Genomic DNA, 22,495 nt, shown 5'->3' with positions numbered 1-22,495 from the left:
CCAGGGACAGCACAGAACCTAGGCCTTGCCAATTACCATATTTAATTCCCCTAGACATTTCAATAGAAATATAATGCAAACCACAATGGTTTAGAGATGGTTACATGGATGTAAACTGATCCAATGGACTTAATTGTGGGACTCTGTTAGGAAGGAAGACCTTTGTAATATCCATATTAGAAGCTGATAGGTTGTAAGCCTGGAACTTCAAAGCATTGCTACATTGAAAGGCCCTGCTTTAAGAGGATGGCAGAGTCGAGAGAGAGAGAGAGAGAGACCAATTCCAAGGATCTTGTTTGAGACCCTGGTCCAGCAAGTTGCACTCCTGAACTTTTCAGTTTGGTGAGCTAATGAATTCTCACTGTTGCTTAAGCTACTTTGAATTGGCCTGAGACTGGAACAATTCTGACTAACAGCACTCTTCCAATATTTAGCCACTACATGGATAATCTATATTTTTCCTGTATTTCAAAGGCAACTTCTCATGAAGTCTCCCCTGTTGATGTAAGCTCACCCTGAATTTTCCCTTTATTTTGTCCTTTTCAACAAATGGTCTGTAGGGCACATTTTCTTTATTAGAACCTGCCTTGGAAATCTGGTCCATCCATAATCAAGAGAATTCAAAGGTCACCTCAATATTTCATGCTGAGTTACTGACAATCCTCGACATCAAGTCATCCTTACTGCTCATTTGAGTTACATCCCAGCTCTGGGCTCTTGGTTTCAGTATGGAGCCTGAGACCCACCTGCCAATTTGCATTCCAGCTTTGACTGGTATCCAAATGCACCCCTATGTTTCTGACTTCCTCTTGTAATAACCTCCCATACCCCAGTCACTTCAGCATCAGAGGTCTCCCTCACCATTCTTCCCACTGGTCCCTAGTACATCTTGAGAAACTTCCTTAAGGACAATGATCTATATGATTTTAAATGGTCAACTTCCAGATACCCCACTGCTGGGTAGGAATATTACCATTTGCTGGATTTGCCTGATGCCAGCTGCTTGTTATAACATCACTTCATGGACTAATCATTCCATCATGTACCTGTTATATTTCTTTGTAGACAAACCTATCCTGATGGATAATTTGTCTTTAGGTCTCCACCACTTCTCACCAGACTTCAGTTAACACTTCCACATATCCCAACGTAGAACAAACACCTAGTTACATCATGTCTCTCTACTTACATTTTAGCACCATATAACACCACTGTTACCATGCTGATATACTTATGATACTGTTGTGTGTACTTACTGCCCAATATATAGTAAAAATAACACTGGACTCAGAATCAAAACACCTGGATTCTAATCTTGGTTCTGTCATATACCAGTGGTGTGACCTTAAGCACAAAAAATCTTTTTCATAACCTGTCAAATTTTCATTTCCTGGGTTTCCCTGGTGGCACATTGGTTGGGAGTCCACCTGCTGATGTAGGGGACGCGGGTTCGTGCCCCGGTCCGGGAGGATCCCGCATGCCACGGAGCAGCTGGGCCCATGAGCCATGGCCACTGGGCCTGTGCGTCCAGAGCCTGTGCTCCACAACGGGAGAGGCTGCAGCAGTGAGGGGACCGCGTACCGCAAAAAAAAAAAAAAAAAAATTTCATTTCCTTTATCTGTAAGTTAGGTTAATAATACTTGCCCTATTTTGCTGCATGTTGTGAGAATTAGGTAACAATGGACGTGGACAGGACATGGAAGCAACCTAAATATCCACTGACAGAAGAATGGATATACATGTGGTACATATAGACAATGGAATATTACTCAGCCATAAAAAAGAATGAAATATTGCCATTTGCAGCAACATGGATGGACCTAGAGATTGTCATATTGAATGAAGTTAGTCAGAGAGAGAAAGATGAGTATCATATGATATCACTTATATGTAGAATCTAAAAAAAATGGTACAAATGAACTTATTTACAAAACAGAAATAGAGTCACAGATGTAGAAAACAAACTTATGGCTACCAAGGGGAAAGGGGGAGAGGAGGATAAGTTGGGAAATTGGGATTAACACATACACACTACTGTATATAAAATAGGTAACTAGGGACTTCCCTGGTGGTCCAGTTGTTAAGACTCTGCACTTCCACTGCAGGGAGCATGGGTTCGATCCCTGGTCAGAGAACTAAGATCCCCCAAGCCATGTGATGCGGCCAAAAAAAAAATGACAACTAATAAGGACCTATTGTATAGCAGAAGGAACTCTACTCAAGACTCTGTAATGACCTATATGGGCAGAGAATCTAAAAAAGAGTAGATATATGTATACATACAACTGATTCACTTTGCTGTACAGCAGAAACTAACACAACACTGTAAATCAACTATACTCCAATAAAAATTTTAAAATAAAGCACACTGTAAACTCTGAAATACCTTGTAAATAAACTATTAATATGAGGTCTTATCACTAGCCAGGACTGTTATCTTACACTTCTTTTCAACCACAAACACCCATACATATTGTAGATAGTTGGTGAATACCTGTCAAGTTTGTATGCAAGTATTCCTAAAAATCCATTTGTAAAACAAAAGAAAAATGTTTGAAAATGAACTAAGTAAGGGGTTAGGGGAGATAAAAATATTGAGAAAAAAGAAGAGGATGAAAACGATGGGTTGTAAATGAGAGTAGAAGTGCCAAGCAGAGTGGAAATGCAAGAGAAAAAGAGAACTAGGGGAGACAGGGAGAGAGGGATGCAAGGTGACATGCCAGGAACACAATGTAGAAGAGGAAGAGGAGGAGAGGAAAAGACAGCAGGGAACAGGAAAAGGTGACAGAAGAGAAAAGGCATCAGTCATTCTTAAACTAGAGTTATCTGCCTGGGAAACCCAGGAGGGGCTGAGATGGAAATGGGCTCCTGGCTTTCAAGTAGATAGGAAAGAACTAGCCCCCTGAAGTTGTCTTAAGGAAAGCCGTCCAGCCCAGTGAACCTGTTCCCTGGAGGCAGATGCAGATGATGCCTGCTCTGTGGGAAGACAGGGGCAGCAACTGGACAAAGTAGCATGTTAAACAACAGCACAGAAAATGAGAGAAAGAGTAAAGGCGCAGAGGGCAAACTTAATAGTCTGTAAAATAAAACCTATTGCCTGACCTGACTATTAAAATATTACATAATTTGACAGTCTCACCATGGTTGCTTTTCTTCACTGAAATACATAATAATCTGGATTGAACTGATGATTAAGTCTAATTTAACCAATTACCTGGACATACTTAAAAAGAGGAGTGGAATTTTCAAGCAGAAGCAGGTATCTACTTTCTAGGACACCACAGTGGGAATTCTGATATGGGAGAGCCTTCAACTCTCTTAAGGTCTCTGAAGGACCATAATTATGCTAACATTCTAGGTCCCCAGCCAATCTCAGTCTCCTCTGAATATGGGGGGAAAAAAAAACAGAAGTGATACAACTAATGGATTTCTTATTAGAGGTGAGGAAGAATTCCTGGAGAATGAGACAAAGAGAAACAGAAAGCCTATTGAAAAGGGCATAATCTCCTCTGATCACAGAGCACACGGGCTCCTCTCTCTGGGATGACACAGGCTTTCTTTCTCAGAGTTGGCCACCTGTATTGTTCCCCAGTGACACTGTTGATAAAGCACTTAGCATAGTATTTGGAACAAAGAAAGTATTAGGAACTCAAAGTTGTGGTACTAAAGACAGTAGAAATAAGAGAATTAATAATAATAGTTGAAGTAGTAGCAGACGTTATAGAAGTAAATGAGTAATGGTGGTCTGAGAGCTTGGCATAATAATACCAGCATCAGTAATGCACCACCGTGGTACCGTGGTACAGAGGAAGCTGCAGTACAGGAGTCAGGAGACAGAGCTCAGGAGTCAGACCTCGTTAAGTTTGGATCCTTGACTCTACCATGTGTTAGCTGTATGAACTTGGGCAAGTTAATTAATCTTTCTATGTCTCAGTGTTACTACCTATAAAATGCAGGTGATAAGATCACCCCCTTCACAGAATTGTTATATGGAGTGAATGAAAAAGTAGTGATAAAGGGTTTAGCACAGCACCTACATTATTGAGTGCTTGATACCTGTTAGTGAGACACAGCAGGAATGGTGGTGGCAGCACTGCAAAAGAGTCCATCCCAGGTAAAGGACGCAAAATAAAGGGAGCACCGAGCCTGTCACTAGAGGTCATGCTGCGAATCTGTAAACAGTCCCACTGGAGAGGCTTTCTCAACTTCAAATAGAGAACAGGTGTTCTTTCCATCCTCCTGTCTCCCCTCCGAATCTCATAGCCTCCGAATCCATAACTCCAAGTGAAATTTGGTGTATGGGGGGTGGGAGGAAGAGGTGGTGGCTGCTAATATCTACTGGGCACAAACCTGTCTATGACAGGCCTGGAGTGATGATGAGATCTTGTCTAAAGAGTTGTAAAGTGAAATATAAAGGCTTTCTCAATTTTAGTTAAATTCCTCCAACACTATAATATGCCAGACAGTGTGATAAATACTGGCCACATGAAATCCAGCAGAGGAGGTAGACATATTAAACAAATAACTACAATCAACTCTGACAATTACAAACAATTGATAACAGCAATTTGTATACAGAGATCTGGGGAGGTTGGGAAGGCTTGTGGGTCTGTAGAAGATAAGTTTGAATTCAAAGCGTAAATAGGAAGTTGACAAAAGACAGGGGATGGGCATGATTAATCATAAGCTATAGAAAGATGGCCAGTCATGTGACTTCTAAATGAACTGGAGGTGGGACAGCCATAGTCAAGAAAGGAGTTTGGCAATGACGCCAATCGCTCAGAAAAGAAATGGTGAGGTCTAACGACAGAAATGACAGGAAGAGGAGGAGAGGGTTGCAGAGTCAAGGTTACATAATTCTAAATAAAACAGTCCTAAAATTAAGCTGGTGTAAAAAGGTTACTAGTTATTTTTTTTTTCCAGAGTAAAACCTCATCAGTTCAGCATAACTTGCATAGAAGCATGTCACAATTAATCAAATATGAATTACAAATTTTTAAAAAATATGACTAACTGCTTAGGGCTTTTTGACTAGATGAGATATTTTAAATACCTTTCTACTTTGCTACTTTTAATTAGCAGCATCAATGTTCCTGAAAACAATTAAAGTGGAGGTTCTTAGAAGCAAAGTTTTTTTCTGAAGTGGATTGAATGTTTCTCTCTTCTGCTTTTGTTCCCACAAATGCGCTTCCCAGATTCCAAAGCTGATCTTTACTCAGAGCCAACTCCTCTTTCACTAGTATAAAAAAGTCATAACCCCAACCTCAGGCTGACTCACCAGAGAACTGGTCTGAGAGGCCTATAAAATCTCTCAACAAGTTAGAAGACTGGTTGGCTGGTACTTCTTCCTGTCAATTAGGAGTGTCAAACTGGATAGCCCATCAGTAACACAACCGTAGAAAATAACATGTTTGTAGTTGCAAACAGAAATCTGCCACGTTTTTCTGATTCTCAGGATTCTTTGAGGCAACTCAGTTTGTTTTCAAAACTTCTGTCAGTGATGCAATGATAAAATTCAATCCCAGGACAAGCCATGAAAACATTCCCTTTTACAGAGGGAATTCTATCCTATCCTTTACTAAAGTACTACATTGGTTGAAATCCTTAATTAACATAGCCTGTCTAAAACTCACAGTAAATCAATGCACTATTTATTTTCCAAATACTTGTGCATTTCTTACATCATAACCCCATGAGTCATAAATCATTTATTTACCATGAAAAATATTAGACTCAATTCCCACAATCACACTGACTAGAAATGAAAGTACAAAGGAAATAATTTAGTATTTCCAGATGTACAGGAGGTGGCTTGCTCGTGTAAGTTTTCTGAGGTTAGGAATTCAGTAGGGTCATAGTTGTAACTCTTACACACATCCTAATTGTGCAAAACTTCCTTATTACTTGCAAGTTAGAGAATGAAATAACCCCTGAAGTCTCAAGAAGGAAGAAGTTTCATATACAGGCAGTCTCTTTGATATTAATATTTAGAGAGCTACATTCATTTTTCTCTTGTCTAGAAGATAATTAGAGCTTTGGGGATCAATTTCTATTCCATTCGATCCATCATGCATCAGATGGGATCAGAATCTTTCCCCAAACATTTCCCCTCTGAGCCCCACACCAATTTAGCCAACTTTCTATTAGATGTTTATCACCAGAATGTCTCACAGTTTCCTCCATCTCCACCAGCTCCGAACTATGCTCTATTTCTTCAGACACCCTACTGCTCCATGGTCACCTTCAAAATGTCTTCCTCTTCTTTCTCGTTCAATTGGTCACCTTCTACCATGAATTCTACTTCTTAAATTCCTCTAGAATCTGTGTCTTCTTCCTCTATCCCTACTCCCTCATTCCTAGTTCCGGTCCTTATCCACCACCCCTTGGACAAGTATAACAGTCGCCTGAGTCCCTGAGCCCGTAACTCCTGTCATCCACTGTAATTCAGCCTGTACTCAGAGTCATCCTCCCACAATACCTGACATGACTTTTCCCTCTTTTGTGCAGACTGGTCACATTTCTGAACCTTCCATATCTAGTTTTCTTCATTTACTATTACCAATATTTTTTGAATGCTGAGAAATTGTCTTTTATTCATATTTAAAAAGCAACTTCAGAGTTCTATACTATCTACACATACACTTTTTCTAGAATTCAACTTTTGACGGTTTGGATTGCAATAATTATACATAATGAACAATGCTGGCATTTGAGATAAGGTAAGGCTAAAAACGTCAGTTACACTGTTGACAGTGAGACCTTACAATAAATATGCATCTGTATCTGTTATGCAAAGGGCAAGATAGTATTGAACATTCAAGGATGAGTACTTTGTATAATACTTTTTGCAAGCACTTAAATTAATAAAGCCATTATAAGCTCAGGAGCAAGTGAGTAGGCGGAGGAGAGTGGAAAAAAAAAAAAAGATTATTCTTAGAGTTCTTTAGAAGTGCAAATAAGAACATTGCCTGAACATCATTACCTGACTGATAAAGTGGTAATCGCTTAACAGATATTTACTTAGAAACCTGTTCCAATTCTTTAATTGAAAAAAGTTCTTTAATTCAGTACAACCCTATTTGCTAAATGATAATAAGACAAATTTCCAGGGAAAAAATAGCAGGTACTAAGTGTCATAATATGATCTATAAAATTAGAAATGATTCTTACCACTGTTTTCAAAATTTAAGTGATAAAAAGCCTTCAAGGGTGTGGTAGGTAGATCGAACTCCCTGACCAACTGGACGCTGTAGCTATGGAAGGTAACGTAATGGTTCTTTGCAGGCAACAGGATTCATTGTTTCTCTGGTAAACTGGAGAGTGCCCAGCCTCCCCACAGGTGCTTAAGTCAATTTTTAAAAACTGAGACAGGCCAGAAAAACATATGTGCCAGGCCTTTAGTTTGGGAACCCAAGTCTAAAAATGTATAGAACAGATAATCTACAACACAGAAATTTTTGCACAAGCAAACTGAAACTTAGGCTCTGACATCAAACAAACTGGGTGAAAACACTGGCTTCACCTCTTACTAGAAATGTGACTCTGGATGATGGCACTTATCTCAATCAGAAAGGGTAGAAGCCTAAAAACTACATTTTCCATACTTCCTTGCCAGCTAGCTTCTGGTTATGTTCTCCACAGGAGGTTCAGAATGGGAAACTGGACTTTGAGAAGGAAAAAGAATCTTTTTCTCCAATATCTGGAGGTGCCATTAGCAGTGAGAGCAGCAGCAAATGATGATTCCTTAAGCAACAGATGTGATGGGAGCAGGGCTTGCAGCAGATCCGTGAAGCTTCATGACCTCTGGTTAACATCCCCTTCTTCTTGCCCTTCCAGGGAGCTTTGTGACCAATGCCCTGCATTAAACCTCCTTTTCTTGAAATTTATTAAACAGCCTCTGTTTTCCCAACTGGACACTGATAAATATAGAAGAAGAAACAAGTCAGAGGTGTTTTCCTATAAACAAAGATCTTCAATCTAGGGATGCATTGCATATAATGGAGAGCTGTCTTTATCGAACAGAACACAAGACTAAGAGTCAAAGAGACACAGGATTGAACCCTAGATCCTCCAATTCCCAAAAAGGAATGGATCCACATTCATGGAAGCTGCAGAGTAAAGAGAAAACAGTGCCAAATAGGGCAGAGAAGAGCCGTGGTCTCATCCCAATTATGCCCCTTATTTCTATCACCTCTGGGAGCCTCAGTTTCCTCAACAGAGAATGGGCACAATCCGGGACAAATCGTCAAAAAAAGTTAACAACTGATTAATAAGGTCAGCCAATTAAATGGACACCAAATTTAAGCAATCAAGAAACTTACAGAGTAGTTAATTATCAGTCCTAGGGGTAATAAAGCCAATATCTCCTGGTTACTGTGAGCACTAAAGACAACACTTACCATTTGTTCGATCCATGTCTGTGTGAGATACTATGCTAAGAGTATTACCTACATTATAATCCTTACCAAAAAACATTTTCAGATGCCAAAACTAAAGGCTCTGAAAATAAAATAATTAGCTCAAGGTCATATAGCTAGTGAATGAGAAAGCCAAGACTTGAACCCACATCATTTTGTTTCCCAAAATCCCACTCTTCCAGCTTCCTGTGATGCTGCCAGTTGAAATCACTGTGATATATGTAATTCAGAAGCTGTATAGTGTGACATCACGTAGAGCAGTGGTTCCCAACCTTTTTGGCAACAGGGACCGGTTTCACGGAAGACAATTTTTCCACGGAGGCGGGGGGTGGGGGGGGTGGGGGGATGGGAGGTGGGGGGGGTGCGGGGTGGGGGGGTGCGGGGGTGGGGGGGTTTCCACTACAGGGTAAGTTCCAGTTCATAGTCACCATGCTCATGATCTAATTAGAAGACTAACTGAATAATCACCATTGTATCAGTCAAGCAATAAAGTTGAGTACGATTCTCATTTACATTTCTAAAGCAACATAAAAATAACCCCTTTTAAATGGTACCCACTCACTTTCTCCTTATATGCTAATACATGTCACAATTTCAAAGTCTGAAGAGAGATTTCCTGCAAAACGTTTCACTGACTTAAAGTTGCACATGTTCACAGTTGCAACTGCCAGGTTACAAACATGAATTAACTCTGCTTTCAAATCAATTACATGTTGATAAGTCTTTAGGGCTGACAACTTGCACACATTGATTTTAAACTCTAAGAGTTATTTCAAGACTTTAGAATATTTAGCATTAAAAATTCCAACTTCATCCTGAGACTTTAGTGAAATATAAGTATTGTCACCAGTACTAATAATCAAACCAGAAATCAACTCTCTTATTTTAAAAATTGTTCTTTTTTCTCTTTGCTAAAATTGGATCATTTCAATTAATTCTCGTAGTCACATTGATTTACAATTAATTTTATTTCTTGATTTGAAGTAATGAATTGCAAATTAGTGCCATGACAGAATTAAAGCAACTGGGTAATTACAGTTGACCTTTGAACAACTCGGGGGTTAAGGGCACAAACCCTCTGAGCAGTTGAAAAATCTGTGTATAACTTATACTTGGCCCTCAGTACCCATAGTTCCACATCCATGGATTCAACCAATCTCGGACCATGCAGTACTGTAGCATTTACTTTTGAAAAAAGTCTGCATGTAAGTGGACCCAAGCAGTTCAAACCCATGTTGTTCAAAGTTTAACTGTAACTCGAAGCCAGATACTCTTCTTTGTCACGGCTTTTAATTAATGTTGTGATGTGTGTACAGTAGGTGGTTGTACTTACATCGTGTATGTATTTTATATTTTAGAGTATTCAGCTTTTGGCATTTATTCAGATTTTTTGTGTTTTATACAAAAGCTTGCCATCTTGATCTTCTATTCAATGATTAGTGGCTCCCCAGCACATGGCATCAAGCCCTACCAAAGAAGGAAGAAAGATTCTCCCCTGGAAAAAAGGTTTCTTCTTGGATTCCTTTCTCCCTATCTTTCTTCCTTCTTTCCTTAAAGTGGCTTACAAAAATAAACAATATAAGATGTAGTTAAGAAAGCAAACAAAGTAAGATGAAGTGACAAAAAGGGCTGGAAAAATAAAATAAGGGCATGTTAGAGCCATAACCATAATAAGTGCCTGGAGATCTTCTATAGTTGCCAGTGGTAGTTATAAATTTGGTTCTGACTTTGCTAGAAACCGTAGCAAAAGGAGGGAAATGCTACCATTTATATGATTAATCATTCCTATATGATGCTTTTTTGGTTGCTAATGAGAAACATTAATGAGAAAGCACAACAGCTTTTCTGTAGAGGAGAAACAGTATTAAACCAAGGTATTCTTACTAAAGAGAGGCAGTGCAGCAGGAAAGTGTACTGGGGCAGGGTGATGAGTCAAGGCTAGGAAGAAGCCACAGCTAAAAAGAATCAAGATTAAAAAATAAACTTTCTCTCCACTCAAAGTCTGAGGTCTTTATCTTGAGAAATCTCCTAAGAGCAACTGTATGTATATTTGGACTTTTCCTCCCCTTACGTCTTCTGCCTGAACCCTGTACTTTCTGGAACTAGAAATTGATAGAAAAAAAAAATTCTTAGAAAGCAGAAACTGTATAAGTGTAATAAACAGCAGGAAGAAAAGAACGGAGACCTAGGTGGCCTTTAGGGATCACACTTGAGCTGAGGAAAACCACATGTCAGTGGGAAGAATCTGGTAGTTAAAACAAAACAGAAGGCATGGGTTATCTCTGAAGTCAGGCAGTGTTTCAGGGCTGCATTAAGCAGCCTCAGGGGCTTAGGGATAGCACTGGGGTAAGGCACCACCAGGCTCGCTGCCCAAACACAGGCCAATGATATCCTCAAAGAGTATCTGCTACAAAATCACTGAAGCCACTGTTTCCATTTTCCTTTCTTCAACCCTTCAAAAAGAATGCAGCTGTCTCCTCTAGAGCCCCAACAAGAAGCAAACAGACCAAAAACTGACATCAGGTGGGTGTCAGACTGCCTGGAAAGGGGTGACTACTAAGTTTGTGAGACACTACAGTATTTACCAAGGGACAAGACTCATCGGGAACTTGCCGCTCCAACCAGGGCCTGATTCACTGCTAGCTTTTCATCCTGAGTCAATCCATCCTATATCGACTGTTCTCTGCAGTGAAAGCTCTTAAGAGTAAAAATGCTTGTAATGCTTCTCCTATTTCTAAAATCCAAACCTAGCATTTCTTTCTTTTTTTTTTTTTTAGTCCTCCCTTATAGTTAGTTCACAGAGAATACAGCTCATTGTATAGCCCACTATTTGGATTCTTTTGTCATTGTATTAAATGCTATTTGTGCAACTGTCTTCTTGCTTGAGATCCTTAACAACAGGCACTTATGTTAACTCTTCCTCGCACATCGTTTAGGTGCTTAACTAATTATATCAAACTAATGAAGGAACCCTCACATATTTTTATTTACCAATGGAGCAGCATTATTGAAATACCATAAATAAATCCAACCGCTACAAAACGAATGGAGCTGGACATTAACATATTTTGGCTACGAAGCCTCAATTCCCCCTTCCTAAAAAGCACCAATTACTTTGGAGGATTTAACTTTCCTCCACTGCATGTCATCTTGAGTGATACCTGCCTCCCATTATGAAATGGACAACAAGTGGTCACATGACTTAGCTTGGTCAATCAGATGTCTGACTCTGACTCTTGAGTAGCATATAGAAAGAGGAAATGGTTGGACATTATCCATGATGCAGAAATGTACTGACCACTTCTTCCCATGGTTGGCCACTGTTCCACTTCCTAGCTCTACTAGAATTCTCAAAGTTCTTGTTTATTTACAAACCTGGTCCCCCAGAATTTTCATCTTAACTCTTGGAACATATACATTGTAGCTTCCCAAAAATTACCTTTGAATATGCTAGCAAGTTAGTTTCTTTCTTTTTTATAAATTTATTTATGGCTGGGTTGGGTCTTCATTGCTATGTCCGGGCTTTCTCTAGGTGCGGCGAGCAGGTGCTACTCTTCACTGTGGTGCGTGGGCTTCTCACTGCGGCGGCTTCTCTTGTGGCGGGGCATGGGCTTTAGGTGCACAGGCTTCAGTAGTTGTGGCATGCAGGCTAAGTAGTTGTGGCTCGCAGGCTCTAGAGCGCAGGCTCAGTAGTTGTGGGTGCACAGGCTTAGCTGCTCTGCAGCATGTGGGATCTTCCCGGACCAGGGCTCGAACCATGTCCCCTGCATTGGCAGGCGGATTCTTAACCACTGTGCCACCAGGGAAGCCCAGCAAGTTAGTTTCTGATGTTTACAGTCAATAACACTGGTACATATACAATAGCAAGGATCATGGTGAAATAGCAAACTCAATGAAATGAAACCAAACAAACCAAAAATTAAGTAAACAGTATGACCTGACAAAATACTTAAATGCTAGACCTTTTATTTAGCCCTAAGTGTCAACTAGGACTTCTCTGTTCCTGATATCTGGGGAAAATTGGCTGGAGACTCTCAATTCTATAGCCCGTAGAAATCTTTCTCTCAAATTTCTGATTCACACTCATCCTGTGCCTTTGGGTTGTTCATTCTCACACATGCATTCTCTCTTCCAAACTACGTTTACCCAGACAGGGATGTCAGGCATCTCACCAATTTACACATGCATGCGCGTGCACACACACACACACACACACACACACACTCATATAAAATACCTGTAGTATAGTAGGAGGCAGTGTGGTTTTATGACCTTGAGCAGTTTACTTAACCTCTTTGTACCTTAGTTATCACACATTGTAAAATGGGGATAATAATGATGTGCCTCAGAGGATTGTTTTAAAAATGAGAAGGATAATACACGTTAAGTTTATAGCTCATGATGACCTCACACATTCCACACTCTTTTCCTAGCCAAGGTAGAAAATTTTGCTGAAGAACTCAGTGCTGGGAGAGGTCAGCACACATCATGCATTTTTAAACAAACAAACAAAAAGATGCAACCTAACTCCTCTCAACGTCTTACAGCCACCTCGCAGCTAGATATCCCACCTTCTGCTAAGCAGGATCCAGACTCTCCTTCTTCTTTGAATCTTCTCTTTTCCTACCTTCTCCCTCCTCTGGTCACTCATTTTCCTGTCTTCAGAGCAAGTTAAAAAATTCCTCTCCTGTGCCAGGGACCCAGACCCTTTGGCTTTCACTCTATACAGGCACTTTACCAAGTGAAGACATTTCCTTACCAAAAAAAAATTTCTGGTTCCTATTCTTCAAATGATAAAATTTACTCTATCTAGTTACACCTAGAACATGGGTTTCTGGACCCTAGTCATCTGCATAGTACCCTTGTGATTTTTTTCACATTCATTTATTAATGAATATTCTAAAAGTACATATTATTTTTCTTTTTTTCCAGCATTATGGAGATATAATTGACTTACAGCACTGTATAAGTTTAAGGTGTACAGCATAATGAGCTGACTTACATATATCATGAAATGAGTATCACAGTAAGTTTAGTGAACATCCATGATCTCATACAGATACATAATTAAAGAAATAGAAAAAAATACGTTTTCTTGCGATGAGAGCTCTTAGGATTTACTCTCTTAACAAGGATGAAGGCAGGTAAAAGATGCAAACGCCTAAGTACAACGTGATAAATATAATTAACACTGCTGTATAGGGACTTCCCTGGTGGCACAGTGGTTAAGAATCCGCCTGCCAATGCAGGGGACATGGGTTCAAGCCCTGGTCTGGGAAGATCCCACATGCCACAGAGCGACTAAGCCTGTGCACCACAACTGCTGAGCCTGCGCTCTAGGACCCACGTGCTGCAACTACTGAGCCTACGTGCTGCAACTACTGAAGCCCGCGTACCTAGAGCCCGTGCTCTGCAACAGGAAGCCCACCGCAATGAGAAGCCCACGCACTGCAACAAAGAGTAGCCCCCGGACTTCCCTGGTGGCACAGTGGTTGAGAGTCCACCTGCCGATGCAGGGGACACAGGTTCATGCCCTGGTCCGGGAAGATCCCACATGCCACGGAGCGGCTGGGCCCGTGAGCCATGGCCGCTGAGCCTGCGTGTCCGGAGTCTGTGCTCCGCAACGGGAGAGGCCGCAACAGTGAGAGGCCCGCGTACCGCAAAAAAAAAAAAAAGTAGCCCCCGCTCGTCACAACTAGAGAAAGCCCGCGTACAGCAACAAAAACCCAAAATGGCCAATAATAATAATGAAAAAACACTGCTAATAATTTTTTTCTTTAAGTAAAACTTACTTTCAAATTTTAAGTAAATGTATTTTAAAAGAAAACTCTATTTCACTACTATCAGTGGCAAAATAGTATTACCACCATAAGGTTACCTTAAAATAAATATTTTTAAAAAAATAAAACAGATATTCATGTACCACCTAAAATCATCATGCACTACTATTGATCCATGCATCACAATTTGGTAAATAAAGGTCCTTTACTATGTAGGGACACCCAGAGGGTGGACTGAGAAGGAAATGGCTGGAAAGTCTGTGGCACTTGCATGTTACTAACATTGTGGGTAGAGATGGGGAGTAGGTGAGGATGAGCATATGTTGATGGGATCAGGTTAGAAATCAAACAGAGAGGATAGTCCAGAGACAAGATTCGGAGGGGTGATATCATCTTGTATCCTGCATTGCAGATCTACAGCACCCAGGAGAATGGCTAATGTTCATTTAATTGAATTGTATTCTGCTATTAGAATCCAATGCTGCTATAAATAAATGTTGAAAAGCTGGAAATGTTAGGGATCATACTATCTGAATCATCCAAAAAGAAGTACTGATTTTAACCAACTGATCCAGTTTAATACAATGTCTGAAACTTAAAATAATTTGATAAACATCACCATTGACACTGCTCACTTCGGCCTTTTAATTAATAAAAATAAAATGGAGACTCTCTAGATTCCACTATGCTTTCTCTGTGCAAATAATGCCACAAATTTTCAGAGGAAAATTAAGTATGTGGTACTAGCCTAAAAATCTCTGTTAAAGTCCTAAGACTGCTCCAAGTCAGTGTGTTTGGTAAATATCAAAGTCCACGATGCTTCCATTGGGAGTGTAAAATGGTTTACTGCTGAATATAGACTCTCTGTGCATACCTAAGTGTACTAGAACATCACCCTATTTGAAATATATATAGCTCAATTACTGGCTGATCAATAACTCTTTATTAAGTACCCACCATGTGCCAGGGATTATTCATGAGACATATTCTATCTTTAAGGAACCCCTGCATTGGGGTGATAGTACATCTTTGCAGCTCCAGTCACATTACACTAGAGTTTCTGTGTGAGTTTCCATCAAGATATTTGACAGCTCCATTTTGTCACAGCATTCTCCTACATCAAACACAGAGGCGTAGTGCCCCTGACCTATACCTGAAATGTGCTTTCCTACAGATCTCAAATGAAAGAAAAACTGCTCCTGTGATTGCACCAAGAATGTATTTTTTGAGCATGTCTTCCAGCTATTGATATCGATGATATCTTCAGCCTCAAATGCCAATTCATAACATTTAAGCCTTATTGAATACAATTTTCTCCACAATATTTGGTTGTACCGAATGAAATGCAGCAAACCTTTAAAGAAAAAAAAAAAAATCCCTAGAAGCCATCCTATTATTTGATCTCCAAGGGTTGCAGGAAATTACAGAAAAACAAAACAAAAATCATTTAGCTTTATGTAACTATACCATGCAACCATCATGTCACATAATCTAATGACCTGGTTGATAAAAGAACTGGCAAACTAGCACTTGTCACAAAAAGCTATTTAAACGCATATCTAAAGTTTAGATGTACAGAAAAATATTCTTAAGCTATTTTTACCCCCATTTAAATACATCTTCTTTCTTCCTATTACAGAGATGAATATCTATTTTCATGGAGGAGCATCTCCCGTAATGCAGACTTTTAGTATAGGCATCTGGAATCATTTATAGCCGTATTATATTTATCATTTAAGCAGAAATGAAAAAACATTAATAATCAAACAGTACCACACTCACGATTATATATGAAATATTGAAGAAAATCCACATCTATTAGCTTTGTAACTCTACGACAACAGACTTTTCAGAGACCTTAGAGTTCAAATGACCGCAATTTACAGCACAATATATACAGAAATGTAACATACCTCACATTAGCATCAAGTTCGTCCATTACAGGAAATAGGCATGGGTGAGTTGGATTTCAGTGTGCACAGGGTACTATAATGGGGAAATAAAAAAGAGATTAGATAAGAAAGCTATGTAGGAAAATAAAAGTCATGAAGGGAAAAAATGCCAAATAATCATTGCTTCCTAATTATTAGGACTTTTGTAATGTGTCAGAAAAGTATTTAATAAACAACACTACAGCAAAAAGCTATTGGCATACTGAGGTATGGCACAGCTGAGTACTGCAAAAAGTTCCTTTACATTTGACTAATCTCTTAGAGATTAAAACGTAGAAGTATTTCTTTTTACTCCATGTTTAATCTGTTGTTTTTTGCTCTTCCCAGATACATAGCTTGTTTATATGATCTGCATTAGGACACTAGTTGGTGAAAACAGGCAACTGCATTGTTATGATTAAAATAGTACACTGCCTAAAATGGTCAGCCATCTTGTTTCCTATGAGGATTTTTCAGATTGTTTTTTTAAAAAACCCTTTTTGAGGATGGATAAATCTCTTTGAGAATCTAGTAAACTCCTGAGAACCCTCTTCCTAGAAAAAAAAAAAATAGATGTGCATGTACATACATACACACTTTCTGGGGAGCCCGTAATTCCTTGAGGCTCCTCCATGAACCCCAGGCTAAGAACTCACAATTGAAGAGGAATCAACTTTCAAACTACTGTAAGTTCCTCTAGCATAGACCCTCAGAAGACCTTACACCCTTTAACGGATGGACACTCACTGATCTCCACCAAGTCAGCTCTCTGAACTGGCTGTGTAGTTTCAGTTTTCAGAAGAATTCCTATATTTTTCACCACATTTGCTCTAAAACATGGTGAATCAGAGAATGTAGGGGTGGATCTCAGTCTGTTTCTTTTGGGGTTACCCTAAGCAAAACGCTTTCTCCTTCTAACTTCATCCTCTACTTCTCAATAAACAGAAGGGATTGGAAGAGATGATCTCTGGGTTTACTTCAAGCTCTGACATTCTATAATTCCATCTGCTGGTTTTCCAATAAAATTTTACAGGGAAGAAACTGTAAATCTGTTTATCTACATAACAAAACCATGAAACTCAGCCTGGGCCCTTGGATTCCTTGGTCAGGGTGAACCAAACATATATGCCTGGCAGCCAGGAAAAGAATGGCAGGCCACCAGAGCTGGAAAGGACATGGATTTCTCTGTGTTTTTCAAAGTTTATTCTTTAAAGCCTCTAAGATTAACAAGGGCTCCCAAGGGCATTTCTGGGTTTGTGACAGGTATGAGGAAGGCTCAGCCTACAGGACTCAATCCCCTACTCTGACCTCAAGCAAAGCAATTCTGTCTACTTATGTCTCTTTTACATTTTGAATCTGGAATAATCTTTTATTTGAAGTATATAAGTACAAAGCCCTAACTACTGAAGTGGCAGGGTTCCATCCTTTGTACTCCTCTATCTAAAATCATTCCTGAAGTGAGATGATGTGTGTGCACATCTATTTTTCTTCTAGGCAGATGATGATCAAGAGTTTACTAGATTCTCAAAGGGATACGATTACCCACCCTCAAAAACGGTTAAAAAAACTGAAAATACTCATACTATTTTAATCATAACAATACAGTTACCTATTTTCACTAGCTAGTGTCCTAATGCAGATCGTATAAATAACCTATGTTTCTGGAAAGAGCAAAAAATAACAGATTAACATCCATTCCCATGGCTTAAAAGACAGTCTGTTCACTAGAGATTTCCAAAGTTATAAAGTCTAGGCCTTTCCCACACTCATATCACCTACCTGACATCTCAACTTGTATGATTAAAAAGCATTTCAAACTAAACCCTTCACTTCCCACTCCAGCACAAAAACCTACTCCTCCCCTAGTATTCTCCATCTCAGTAAATGGCTCCACTATTTATCCAGTTGCACAGATAAAACACATTTTTTCACACCCTACAATCAAACTATCAGCAAACTCACTCCCTCTGCTTTGAAAATGATTCCTCAATCTGACTTACTTTCATTACCTCCAAAACCAGCACTAGTCCAAGCCACCATCTCCTTTCCCAACTGGTGTCCTAACTACTCTCCTAACTTTCCTAACTGGTCTCCTGCTAGCTCCACTATCATCTCTTCTCCCCATGGTAGCCAGAATATTTTTTAAATGGAAGTCAGATCATTTCTTGCCTATATAAAATTCTAGTGGCTTTCTGTCATGCTTAAAATAAAATCCAAACTCCTTATCATGATCTGGTCCCAGCTCCTCTCCAACTCAACGTTAGCCATGCCCCACCCCCTCACCACCTCTGAACTCTTTGGTTTTGTGTCTTTCCTTGACCATCACAGTAGGCTCTCACCTCAGAGCCTTTTCACTTGTTTCCTCTCCCTGGAATGCTACCATGTAGATCACTCCCTTACTTCCTTAGGGACACAGGAAATAAGGCTGTCACTTCCCTGACCATTTAAATAAAATTTCAGACCTCATTTTCTGAAAGTTTCCGTCCTCTGTATCCACTCTATGTTTTTCTTCTTAGTACACACCTTATATATACACCATTGCTTCTTTAGTAGTGATCTATCTCCCTTACTAAAATATAAGTTTCAACAGGGCATAGTTATATCTTGATCACTATTATAACCTCAGTGCCTAGAAAAATGCCTAAAGTATTCTCTTCATAGATATTTCTTGAGTCAACTAAGTAGTTAATTCGTTTTGCAAATGAGGAAACTGAGGCTTGAGAGCTTGTGACTTTCCCTCTGGGAGGTAGTATATGAACCACTCCAGAATAAATACTGTAATTTTTAAAAGTATCAAAAACCAGTTCATCTTATTTATTTACTCTTTACTAAGTATTAACAAGTGCCAAATACTGTCCTTTTCGTTCTCCTCCAACCTCTGAGACTTTATGTCTATTGTTAGATGAAGAGACTAAGGGTCAAAGAGGTTAACTGACTTGCCAAAGTCACACAGCTAGCACTTAACCAAACTGAGAATTCAATCCAGGGTTGTGAATTCTGAAACTCAAGCTTTATCTTGCATAGCTTTTGTCATCCTATCACACTTCCTCCCACTGTTAACAAGGGAAACTCCTCATGAAAGTGAATATTTGCTTTAATTTTCTGCTGACCATTTATTTCCTCTTTCTCTGAGAACAGTGTCTTGATTTTCCTTTGTGGAATGCCTCCCCTGCCTCAATCCCACTGATGAGCACATGACCAGGACTGGCCAATCAGAATAGTCCATTCTCTAGCCACAAGGATTCATTAACTCACCAGCTAGACTGTAAAGCCAGCCCTGGGATTTTTGCTAGAAAGAGCCTGTCTTTTCCCTGCTGTAGCTAAACTGATAGACTTTCAATTTAAAGCTGCTGGTGGCCATCAGTGCCACTTTGTGGGGAGAGCTTTTCTGAGAACGAAGCTAACATCCAAAGGAAAACAGAGTTGCAACACTGAGAATGCCGAGCCTTGATGAGAGATAATTTGAGGCTTAAGGTCTAGCAGTGTCTTAAGACAGTTTTATACTTAAACTTCCCAATTATATTGAGTCCAAAAATTCTCTTTTTTCCTCTGTAAGCCAATCTGAGTTGGGTTCCAACCATTATTTGAAACAAACAAAAAAATCCTTAGTTATATACAAGAAAATCCACATTGTATTTGTATACAGATGAGAAGGAAGAAAAGCTGGAAGTAAGGAAAACAGTTAAAAGCTAGCTAAAGTTCATTCATTGAAACTGCATTTGAAAATGTTACAACATGGGGAAAATCATATATTCATAGCAATGTACATTGTTATATTTTGATCATGGAAACTCAATGAGCAAATTTAAAATGACTGCCATTTAACAAGCCAGTGAAAACATGCATTTTGTTAGAGATAAAGGAAGAGTAACAAAAGAGAAGCTGGTGATTAGTACTTATCCTTAGTTGATTCATCGATTATAGTCCGCTATTTTCTGCCGTGCTCACCAGGGATATCTAATCTGAGCTGTGATTATAGGGACACCACTTGCTGGGAAGACTGCTCAGAGTGACAGGTGTGTGCAAGGAACCATGCTTTTATGTTGCATACTTATATTTCTGACTCCTTAACAAAATACTACCCAGTTAATTAAAAGTACAATCAACTGAGAGCATCTCCCATGCTCAGATATAAGCTACATAATATCCCTTCTAAAAGTTTTAATTTGAAATTCAATTAGACCTCGTGTGCATATGGTACACGTGCATGTGTGTGTATGTGTGTGTTTTAATGATAGTCATGCTGTATCCTTATCTCCTTCAGAGAAACACTCCTAGATCATCATAATCAGAAAAAAAGCACAGCAAGTCCTGGGAAAGGGGGGGAAGAGGGAGCCAAATAAACCCTTCTACCATGTGAGGTACAAATGAAGGTCTCAGTATTATCTCAGCAATAGGACATCAGGTCACTAATTACTCAAAACACTTTATCTGTCACAAAAGTAAAGCTACAGCAACATACAACTCCATCAGATTCCTTGGAGCTTCTTTTCCTTGTTGGATACATTGAGACTGATCTTTCCTCAGAACGGGAGGAGAAGGAGGAGGAAGAGGTGAAATTCTTTATGCCACCAAATGCTGATTCCAACCCTTAGTTTTCTGGCTTACAAATTTTAAAAAACTAAAGGGCAAACCCCGAAGGTAAGCACACACCATCTTTACCCTTGTTCTTTTACTCAGAATACTCTGAAAGATTGCTGTGGAACAGCTGTTAATGGTTAACAGAAGGTGTGTAGTTGCATCTCTATTATGAGAAGTGTGAGCACAGGGCTCACCTGTAAATAGTCCCCACCTATTTGAGTGAAACATTGATGTAGTTTGGTATAGTGCCAACACCTGCCAACCTGGAGCTATGTCATAACCTCAGTTTGCTTTGCTGCACTTTGGTTTTGGCCACATGGGCGGATATTCATGCATAACTGTGCATGGATTGACCACGTTTCTTTATAGAGTATGCCTACATGGGTTAAACTTCTACATCAAAGGGCATATTCCAATACCTTTGTTTTGGACAAGTGTCAGGAATAAGTAAAACATTATTTATCTTAATTGCCAAATTGAGGGTGGGAGCTTGGCACAATGGAAGGAACACTGGACCAGGAGTCACTCAGCTTGACCCGCTACTAACTAACTCACTGTTCCTATTCTTAAGCAAGTCTGTTCATCAGTCTAGGTCTCAACTGTCCCAACTGTAGAATCAACTAGGCCAGAGAGTACTGGACAGGGTGAACAAAGGGAGAAATTTCAAGGAATCAGAACTTCTTGGAAGTTAAAGGAAATTTTGAAAAGGTGAGTTGCTTGTCATTAGAGGCATTTAGGCAGCTTGTGGGTAATTATTTAAGGATGTCTAAACAAGAAATGTGATTCTGGTGACTGATAAGGTTTCTTCCAATGCTAAAACTGTAGGACCGTGATAGTCTGTGTTAGTTCTGCTCAAATCCCCAGCAAAAGACCAAGTGTTTTGAATGATTTTCCAAATTAGAAAAGTGTATGATCAATTCACATAGACTGTCCCAAACAGGCTCCATCTCCTGAGCATGATCACAGACATTTCGGAACAGGTGGGACTAAAAGAAGAGCAATGTAATGCACAATTAACTAAAGCCAGATATTCGTTACGAGTTAGCTGTCAAATGCCTGTTGTTGGCCTCATCACCTCATTACCCTAACTCACTACCAGCCATATGTACCAAAACAGCCAGTCTCACCAGGATCAAACACACAAGCATTCCCGCAAATAGTCTTCTGCATCCCATGGTGATCATGATTTCCTAGTAACCTTCACTGTGATAAAAACTCTTGGATCATCTGAAAAACTGCAACTGTGCAAATTCTCACTAAATGGAAGAAAAAGAGCCCTCTTCTTAGTTATTTACTATGACTTTGTTTTCTGGAAAATATTTGGAATTTATAGGATGTTATTTCACCATTTTTTTTTTTTACTTCAATCAGCTGATCATACCCTCTAAAAGAATTTCTCTCTGTAAATTAGTCCTGAAAAAATTTACATTATTTGTTTATTGAGACATGTAAGTGATGGTAGTTCACCAGTGCAAATGCATGTAAACCATGAAAAAAAAAAGAGTCTGTATTCCAGGAGCTGGATCTTCATTGCAAGTGTCTCTTTCTAGGGCTGGTAGTCAAAATGCCATTTGTGCTAAGTCATCTAGAAAGATTTAGTCTAAATAAAAACCTTCTAGCTGTTTCATTTCCATAACTGAAAATCCAAACAGATGCCAACTCAGTTACACTTAAGGGACCACCATGCTAATATATACAATGAGCATGCAAAATGGCTTTTAAAAATAATTAAGAATATTCTTTCTAGGTAAGAAAACATTTCTCAGTTATAGTCCCTTTATTAAAA

The 22,495-nt window shown here is 39.4% G+C and overlaps 1 protein-coding gene across 1 annotated transcript in view; it reads right to left on the bottom strand.

Moving 5' to 3' along the window:
• The window catches only part of HTR4 (5-hydroxytryptamine receptor 4), a 162,251-nt gene that overhangs the window by 121,000 nt on the left and 18,756 nt on the right, over positions 1-22,495 (bottom strand). The window contains exon 2 of the mRNA XM_032627113.1: positions 16,111-16,183. Coding sequence (XP_032483004.1) covers positions 16,111-16,136 — 26 coding nt within the window. The 5' untranslated portion in view covers positions 16,137-16,183. The remainder of the gene's footprint in view (positions 1-16,110; positions 16,184-22,495) is intronic.

The sequence above is a fragment of the Phocoena sinus genome, chromosome 3 (genome assembly GCF_008692025.1).
Source record: "Phocoena sinus isolate mPhoSin1 chromosome 3, mPhoSin1.pri, whole genome shotgun sequence".
NCBI lineage: Eukaryota > Metazoa > Chordata > Mammalia > Artiodactyla > Phocoenidae > Phocoena > Phocoena sinus.
This window is presented reverse-complemented; position numbering and strand designations above follow the sequence as displayed.